A 9,377-nucleotide genomic window follows, 5' to 3' on the forward strand; every position below is an offset into this window, starting at 1 on the left:
TCTACCATTACTCTAACAATGAAAAGAGAAAACGGTTTAAATTAACATATTAAAAAAAGGCAAGTAAGGCAACAAAGAAAATCCACTACAAAATGAAACATTTCTCACCTCAGGACACTCATCAGTGCTGAGGATGGAGACTCAGTACCAAGGTTCAAAACTATAGGACTGAATTATATGAATAATTCTAATTATTTGCTTTGAAAACTCCTTTATTAATAAAGGTGCTAGTCTTTAGACAACTGTTCATCACTGATATCAAACAGTAAATGTAACAGAGCCTTATCTGGGCAGTAATCCCTTGAAATAATAAATAAGGAATTTAAGAAATCGATAAAAGCAATTAAATAAAGCAAAGGAAATGCCATACACAACAGCATCATTTTTATTTGATCTCATCAGAGGAGGTCTGTAGGTCAATTATCAGAAAACTGAAAGCATTAACAAAGCTTTGAAAACATTTACTCATAACAATCTTTTAAAAAGATACCAATTCCTTACTTCCTCAAACACAATACACAGAATAAAAGTTTATTTATGATTAAGGTCATTGTGTGAAACACCATGTACTACACACTGCTCTGCAACATTGTGATTCCCTCAGAAGTTGATGGTAATAGGACTGTATGTCTCTATGCAATGGCCTTAAAACACTACTCTTCTACAGTTCTATTTTTTAATAGCTTTTCTTCCTTTTCCTTTGAAATAAAATGACATTTCAGCTGTCAGTGTGCCTAACTCCAATGGCCAATCCTATGGATTATTATCTGTGGGCTAATAAATCAGGTAACTAACCCTGTTGGTGCTGTAAAACTTTACTCAGAGGTTTCTGAACAAAGACCACAGGCTTATGGTATTTGATTAGTTATTTTGAAGGCTCAGGAATCCTGCTGTTTGAAATGGCTAAGATCACCAACACTCAAAAAATGTTGGTCTGAATTACTGAATATAACTTACAAAGGAGGGGCGCCTGGGTGGCTCAGTGGGTTAAGCTTTTGCCCTTTGCGCAGGTCACAATCCCAGGGTCCTAGGATGAAGGCCCGCATCTCTGCTCACCAGGGAGCCTTGCTTCTCCCTCTCTCTCTGCCTACATGTGATCTCTCTCTCTCTGTCAAATAAAATCTTTAAAAAAAAAAAAAAAGATTTTATAACTTACAATGGAGCTCCTAATAATAATAACTGGATAGTTTGACAGTCTCCTCAGGAAAAGTTACTGAACGAACTTGTCTCTGACAAGACAAAAATTACCTACCTAAATGAGAAAGAACAGCTGAAAAGAAAAAAAAACAAAAAGAGGTGAGAAGGGCAAGTTCAAACAAATAGCAAAAATCTATACTTCCACTGTGTTAGAAGTCAACACTTAGGACTTCAGGAAATAACTCACTGATCAGCATTTTTAAAGTATAATTACAGTGGTTATCAGAGTATTAGCCACAGAAATTTGTACAATGTATGCCACATCTATATTAAATACTCCTGCAAATATCAAAGTCTTCCAGCAAATATTCCTTGCAGTTAAATCCAGACTGACTTTTCATATGAAATTAGATTTTTTTAAAAAGCACCTGCATCATGTTTTCACTGACATTTCTGGTCAAGTAATTTCTTGTAATCTCTCTTGGACTCTGGTTCAAGAGGTGAGAAAAAAATTTATATTCTTGACGTAACGAATATGTAACATAGCTATCACACCATATAGTTTACAAACTTATAGGTCTATGGAAATGAGCATTGTTTCAGACCCCAAGAAAAAAACCCAAGTGAGGACAGATCAATACTGTATTATCACTGCCATTAATTTCCTCTCATCACTGAAGCTCATCAGCTCTCACAGATCACTTTTATGACAGTTAATAATTGAGAAAAGGGAAAATAAAATTTCTTGGTTACTTAAGTTTCACTCAAGCAAACTCAAATCACATAAGATACATGCCTCTTCCTCCTTAGATATTCTCAGTATATTTCTACCCAGTACCTCAGATAAGTAGTAGTCTCTAAAAGACTGGTAATCCCCAAAATCCACTGCCAAGAACAGTTTATAAAACAAAGTTGTAAGAAACATGCATTATCCCAAGGATCAGATGCACCCGGGAACTCTCTGAGGCCAAATTACCAAGCAAAACTTTGTAGATACCTTTGCAAAGGCCATTACAGAACTGTGACCTTTGAGTCCACTGTTATTTTCACAATTTTCTACTTCTAAAAATAACAAAATGCACTCAACAAATGTTACTTAACAAGAGCTTTACCTAACCAAAGAATTCACAAAGTTTCAATTAAATATCAAATTCAGTTGCTGACTTTTTACAACAAGTGATAATCAATTTCTGAGATAACTGAAAACCACTTAAAAAACATTTTAAGATGAAAAAATTGCCTGAAATTACAGATTCCAAATTCTGGTCAACTCAAATTGCCCTTCAACCATAATGAACCTGCCTAGTCTTAGACCATGGCTCTGTCAACCTTCCAACTTCCTCTCTTTTCTGTGCAACTTCTCCAATTCCATCTCAATATCGAACTACATATTCCACTGGCTGCTTTTCCTCCTTCCCACGTCACACCTCTCAACACTCTTTCACTCTCCAACTTTCCTACTTGAATGAACTATTACAAGAGAAAACCACATTGCCCAAGAAGACTGAAGTCACATTCATGTGACTAATAAACACTGTTAGTAGGTTTGGGGAAAAAATACAAACAAAACAAAACCTCACAAAATGCTGCTTAGCAACTTCCAAATTGTACATTTGTTTGTATTACCTGGTGATATACCTACCACTCTCCTGTTGAGCTCACTAAATTTCAGTCAGAACTATTTAACTGAGCAGATTAACTTTTAGAACTTCTGGAAAACTCCTCTACACACACGTGGGTTATAATTTAGAAATATATCACAAAATATAAACATGAATATAAAGATAAACATGTAACATAAATATTAACCATAAAAATATAAAGTTCAACTGATAACATCCCTTTTTCTTTAAATCCTATTTTGTATGGATTTTATTTTGGTGCAAAGCTAACAGCATACTAAATCCCTAGGACAAAATCAATGCTATCCCTCAAGATACTTTCACAAAACCGTTACAACCAAAAAATCTGTACAGGGAATTTTCTTTTTAAAAAGCAAATATGCATATATTTGTCAACAGGCATACATCACTAAATAAAAATTTAGCTGAGTAGAAAAAATTTTTTCTGATGCTAATGTTGTGATAGTGTATCTTAAAACACTACTCCACTTCCTTAAAAAAAAAAAAAGAATAATACACAGCTACTGCAAAGAATGGTTAGAGCGATTTAAGACTGATGAAGGCAACTTGGCGGAGTGTAACAGGGAGCATCCTCTATATACTTCTCTATATTAAATGAAAAGGCAAATAACACTTTCTTAGTTTAAAAAAAATATGAGTGGATTACCTAGTTATCTGATTAGCTTTGTAATTAACTTCCCACAAAAATACTAAATAAATCCAAAGACTGCTCAAGAATACGAAAGAAAGATAAACTGCAAATTCATTTCCGATAAGACATAAGAAGTTGGAGAAAAATTATTTCATGTCAAACTCATTTAAAGAAAAAACAAACTCTGATACCAAAGTTTATTAAGAGAAGTTTAGTTTTAACTAAAACATTTCACTACTACCTAAACATGTGACCCAAAACCACCATCCTTGAACATCAAAGACGGCAACCTCGTAACATAGTAATCAAAATCATATTGACAATTATGAGTTAACAGGCACGCACAAAGATTACAAGAACGATTTTATTCTGACAACAGGTATTGTCAGAGATATAAGGGCTCCTTCCAAATACTGCCAAAAAGTTATTGTAAATACAAAGTGAGTCAGCGTCATGAGGAAGTTATCAATGACCAAGTAAGTGGGAGTAAATGATGCCCAGAGAGAAAAAAAAAATAGAAGGCGCTTAGTTTTAAGCGTCTGAGAATGGTCAGCGGAGAAAGGTACAGCAGCAGAAACAAGCGACAGAATGGTTAACAGGTCTGGAATTCTTTAGAAAATGGCAACAAGGGGAAAAACTGACATGAACGTTTGAAAGTAAGACCAACGGTATCCAATGGAATCGTCACGACTGCGCGAGAATGGCTCTGGACTTCCAAGGGAGTGGGACGGGGTTGGAACTATCACTGCGCTGGGGGAAAAAGAGCGGGGGCTGAGCTTTGCAGACGCTTCTGCAGGTGGCGGAGCGCCCGCAGGGGGGTGGGGAGGAGGACGGTGTCGCCTCAATGGGGTCAATGTAGTCCCTTCAAGACTAAAGGAAGCTAACCTAGCATGTCTCCCGGCACCAAGAGGCACTCGCCCCCGGCCCCTCCCTAACAACTTGCCTTGTAGAAAGAGTTGCGGGTCCCAGGCCCCCGGAACCCAAGGCTTCGCCATCCAGGACAACTGCTCTGCCAACAAGGTCCCGCGAGAATCGAGAGATCTCGCGATACAAACCCACTAGCATCTCGCGAGTTTCCTTTAGAACCAACATGGCGGTACAGGGAAATCGGCATTTCGGAACTTGAAAAGTGCTTCATTAACGGACTGGAGAACGTGTAGAACAGGGAAATAGCAGAAAGTCTTTTCCGCCTTTTATTTATCATCTATCCCCCCTAGTAGAGAAGAAAAGCGGTAGAAAACCCTAAAACCTCCAGTGACTATGGTTATACCACACAGACACAACAACCCTCTGCCTCAACCAGCCTCCCAGCCTGTCACGTGGAGGCACATTCTCGGCGTGCCCGTCACGTGGGCCGCTACTAAGTGAGCGCGCGCTGGTCGTCCACCCCAAAGCCCTCCCCGCCCCCCTATCGCCCGCGCACACGTGCGCGCGCACCCCCACCCCACGTGGGGGCTTCGCCGTCGCTGCCGACGCCGCCGCCGCCTCCAACCCACCCCCTCCCGGCATTAGGCTCTAAATCCGGGTCCCAAAGCCGATGGTGCCCCTGGTTCCCTCCTCCTCCATTCTCCCTGCCCCGTGTCTGGCCCCCACCACGTGCCTCGAGCGAGTGCTCACCTTTCGCGCGGCGCAACGCGCCGCGGGCCACTCGGGGAGGCGCCGCCGCCGTGGCCGCTCTCTACCCCCGCCACGGCACTTGCTGGGGTGGCCGCCGCAGGAAGCTCGACAGCGGCGCCTCGGCGCTTCCAGGTGGGTCCCCGCCTCCCGCTCCTGCCACTTCCCGCAGCACCAGCGGCTCCTTCCGGTCCCCTCCTCTCTCGCTGGGACAGGCGGGCGGCGGCGGCTGCAGGCGCGCTCACTACACCGCCTGCTGGTAACCGCGGCCCGTGCAGCGCCGTTGGCCTGGGATCCGCCGAGTTCCGCGGCGGGCCCTCGCCCCTGCACGAGGGCTGGTCTTCTGAGGGCAGGACCCGGTTCATCCCCTGCAATAGTCTTTACTTGGCCCTTCATTGCTTTTGTAGAGGAAAGGCGTTGCTGTAGTCCCGCTGTTTGGAAGACCGCTCCATCCTGCCTTTTGTGGCCTCTTGAAAAATTTGTACACGCTAGCTCCCTTACCGGTGTGGTCTCAACTCATGTAGATATTATATATGCTCCTGCTTACTTCATCTCCAGCCACACGACCCCTTAGCGCACCTCTTTGGCTTTGTGGCTGTTCCTTCCAACGCGCAGGCTCTGTCCAGTTAAAGACTTTGAGCTTGCTGTTGCCTTTGACTACAGCTCTTCAGATCTCTTAACTCGTTGGTGTTCAATGCGTGCTTCAACTCACTTCTCCAAGGTCAACATCTGAGGCTTCCAGACCACTGTATTCAAATGAGCACGCTTGCACCACTGCTCTCTTTCTTCATCTATATATATAGGTGAAGAAGATAGATATATAGATATATATATATCTATATATCTTCTTAACAGTTATCACTTCCAGACTTTGTCAGTCTCCTGCCACCAAGAACATGAGATCCATAAAGGCAGGGACTTTGTAACTTTTGCTCATTACTGTGTCCCCAGACCTGTGTCAGGCACAGAGCAGTGTTTAATAAATGCTGTCAACATTGTCATAAGGGGCTTGTGGCTGTCTCAGTCGGAAGAGCAGGCGGACTCCTGATCTTGGGGTTGTGAGTTTGAGCCCCACCTTCAGTATTATAGCGATTACTTATATAAATAAATAAACTTAAAAAAAAAATGTCAACAAACTACATTGGGCATGCCGGAAAATTAAAGCCCAATAAATATTGATGGAGATAAGTACTTCCGTTGGGTTCATATTTCCATTGACAGCCTCATCATTTATGAGCTGTGGAAAAGCTGAGCTAAATCTCCTTCCCTGTCTAAAATTAGAAAACTATATTTCAAAAATACAAAATCCAGAAGCCATTTTAACTGGAGCTCTCCTGCATTTGTCAAGTACTATTTCACTGCTTTTGTTTTCTTTTTCTTTGAAACTTTTTCAGGCAAATGGATAAGGCTCCTCCTTTTTTTTTTCTTGTTAAGTTGTTGAACGGTTGAATTGACTTTTTGTATGTGTTTTAGTTGAGAGTTCTACTCAAAATAACATTTGCTTCCAAACAGAAGGTAACAGGTATTTTTTTTTAAGATTTTATTTATTTATTTGACAGAGCGAGATCACAAGGGGGGGGGGGGAGCAGGCTCCCTGCTGAGCAGAAAGCTGGATGCAGGGCTCAATCCCAGGACCCTGAGATCATGACCTGAGCCAAAGGCAGAGGCTTAACCCACTGAGCCACCCAGGCGCCCCTGTCAGGTATATTTTTATAATAATGCATTAACAAGCTTTTACTGAACCTAATTGGTTCCAGGCCCTATTCTAGGACTAGAGTCACAAAAGTAAATAAGGTTTCCCTACCTTGCTCTATATACTTACAGAGCCAACTTCTATGTATAATAACCATAACAAACATCTCTTCTTGAGTCATATGTGGCAGGCAATATGCTATGTACTTTTTATAACTTACCCTGTTTTAATCTTCCAACAGTCCTAAGATAGATACTAATAATGTTGGGCACCAAAAGTTACTTCTCAGATACCCTTCAGAAATGAAGGACTTATTACCAGCAGCCAAGAGTGTTCCACAGAGAGCCATGAGCTGTCAGCACCTTCTGGTGTTTTTCAGTGTCATACCTTTTCCCAAGGAAGCTACATCCATAATGACTGATCAGTGTAGGGCCACTAATAGTATCTCTCAGGATTGTTGGAAGGGGGGGGGGGGGGGCCTGGGGGGGTTTGTTGGTTGAGCACCTGCCTTTGTCTCAGGCCATGATCCCAGGGTCCTGGGATGGATCCCCACACCTGGCTCTCTGCTCAGGAGGAAATTTGCTTCTCGCTTTCCCTCTGCCTCTGGCTTCCCCTGCTTGTGTATGTGTGTGTGCACACACACACACTCTCTCTCTTTCTCTCCGTCAAATAAATAAATAAGATCTTTAATAAAAATCTTCCTTGTTGGAAGGACTAGCCCTCTCACCTCAACATGGGACAGTTCTGGTGGATCATCCTATCTGTAGAACAATTTGCATCAGTTGGTGCATCCCATTAAGACTGCATCACAGCTTGACTTTTTCCTCTGCCCACTTCTTCCCTAACCTCACAAATGATCCTATGAGCCTTTCCTAATTAATCTGTATACTGATCGTGTAAGTGTCTGGTTCCTGGAAAACCCAATCTGTGACCCTCTTCACATTTTCTGATGAGAAAATGAGCTTAGAGAGGTCATATAATTTGCCCAAATTTGAACTTCAGAGATATAAATACTGTGTAGACATATAAATATTGTGGGAACAAGAGGAAGTTTGGGAAAGGTTTACTACAGGGGTTCGCATTCAAGTTATATCATGAGTTTGCAAAGCTGAGAAAAAATACTGTTGTCAGCTGAGGAAACTGCATGAAAGAGAGTGTACAAGAATGTGAGAGGGGAACTGCAAGTAGCCCCACATGGCTGGGTTCTAGGGTCTTTGGAACAAGCACTAAAGAGGTAAGTAAGGGGGAAAGACCAGTTCATTGATAGTAAAGAAGATAGTAGGACGAAGGGGCCCCTGGGTGGCTCAGTGGGTTAAAGCCTCTGCCTTTAGCTCAGGTCATGATCCCAGGGTCCTGGGATCAACCCCATGCCTGGGATCTAGCCCCACAGGCTGTCTGCTCAATGGGAAGCCTGCTTCTCCCTCCCCACTCCCCCTGCTTGTGTTCCCTCTCTCACTGTGTTTCTCTCTGTCAAATAAATAAAAAAGAAAAGAAAACCATTGATGTAGTTCATTCTTTCTTGCACTGTTTCTTATAATAACCATGCTAGGAACTATACAAGGGCTGGAGATACAGTACTAAACAAAGCAAGCACAGACCCTACTCTTACAAATCCTATAGTCTAGGGAGGGAGGTTGACATTCAAGAAATAATCACAGAAATACTGTTCGTAAGTTCAAACTGATAAACACCATGAATAAAAAGTATAGGTCACTATAAGAATATGTCCATAATACTCCAAAGTAGTGTTGTAAGGTCTTTAGAAAGAAGAAAAAGGGAGGACTTCCTGACGAAGTAACATTTAGGCTGAATGAGATCTAAAGTATGAATGTGCATTTAGGAGTTAGAGGGTGGGGAAAACGTTACACAGAGAAGGTTTGATGCAAAGGTCCCTGTGAGGATGGAACTTAACGACTACTTACTTGTTTACTACTAATACCACTCACTACCACCACCAGAAATAAGCTATTTTTTCTATGGATATATATAAAATATGATATGAAATAATGTATTCTAATTGCTTTCATTAGATCATATTTTCCATGTCCTATTGTTCAGAAACCCCAAGAAATGGTTATGTAATTTATTTTGCTGTTTTTTTCTTTGGGAGTATCCAGGCTGTTCTACTTTCATGCTATTATAAATGACTGGTTTGATGAATGCCCTTATATTTGGGGGCTAAATCTCCAAGATTTTGGTAGCTTATTGAATGTGTTGGTATGTTAAAAGAGTCTAGGATTCCTGGGTTGTGTGACTGGAGAGATGGAGGTGTCACCGAGGACCACAGGAAATACTACAGTAGGAAAAGGTTTAGGGAAGGAAATGATATGTCATTAGGGTATGGCGAATTTGAAGTAGCTCATACATGCAAATGAAGCTGCCCAGGAATCAATAAATATATATGTGTCTGGGATGCAAGCCATAGGTCAGAACTAAAAGTACAGATTTGGGAGTCTTCAGCATCAAAACAGTAACTGGAACCTGGGTTTAGATTAGGTTATCCAGGGAAAGTACGAAAAAGTGAGAGGAATTAAAAATGTAGAACAAAACCTAGAAAAACTCAAACATGTGGAGGCAAGGGAAAAAAGAGACAACAAGGGACCAGAACCATTAAAGAAAAACTGGATACAGGGGCACCTGGGTGGTTCAGTGGGTTGAA

The 9,377-nt window shown here is 41.6% G+C and overlaps 1 protein-coding gene across 8 annotated transcripts in view; it reads right to left on the reverse strand.

Annotated features, from left to right (window-relative positions):
* The window catches only part of ZZZ3 (zinc finger ZZ-type containing 3), a 111,245-nt gene extending 106,113 nt beyond the window's left edge, over positions 1 to 5,132 (reverse strand). For 6 of the 8 annotated variants that reach the window (XM_032870142.1, XM_032870140.1, XM_032870141.1 and 3 more), the window contains exon 1: positions 5,029 to 5,132. Coding sequence is in view for 1 of the 8 variants with exons in the window: in XM_032870146.1 (XP_032726037.1) it covers positions 4,355 to 4,503 (149 nt within the window). In the remaining 7 variants the exon portion in view is untranslated. Of the gene's footprint in view, positions 1 to 4,354; positions 4,591 to 5,028 lie in introns of those variants that run through there. The other 2 variants (XM_032870146.1, XM_032870143.1) reach the window with 2 other exon arrangements.
* Positions 5,133 to 9,377: the final 4,245 nt, after the last annotated feature.

Source organism: Lontra canadensis, unplaced genomic scaffold (assembly GCF_010015895.1).
Source record: "Lontra canadensis isolate GAN:19392208 unplaced genomic scaffold, GSC_riverotter_1.0 scaffold40, whole genome shotgun sequence".
Lineage (NCBI taxonomy): Eukaryota > Metazoa > Chordata > Mammalia > Carnivora > Mustelidae > Lontra > Lontra canadensis.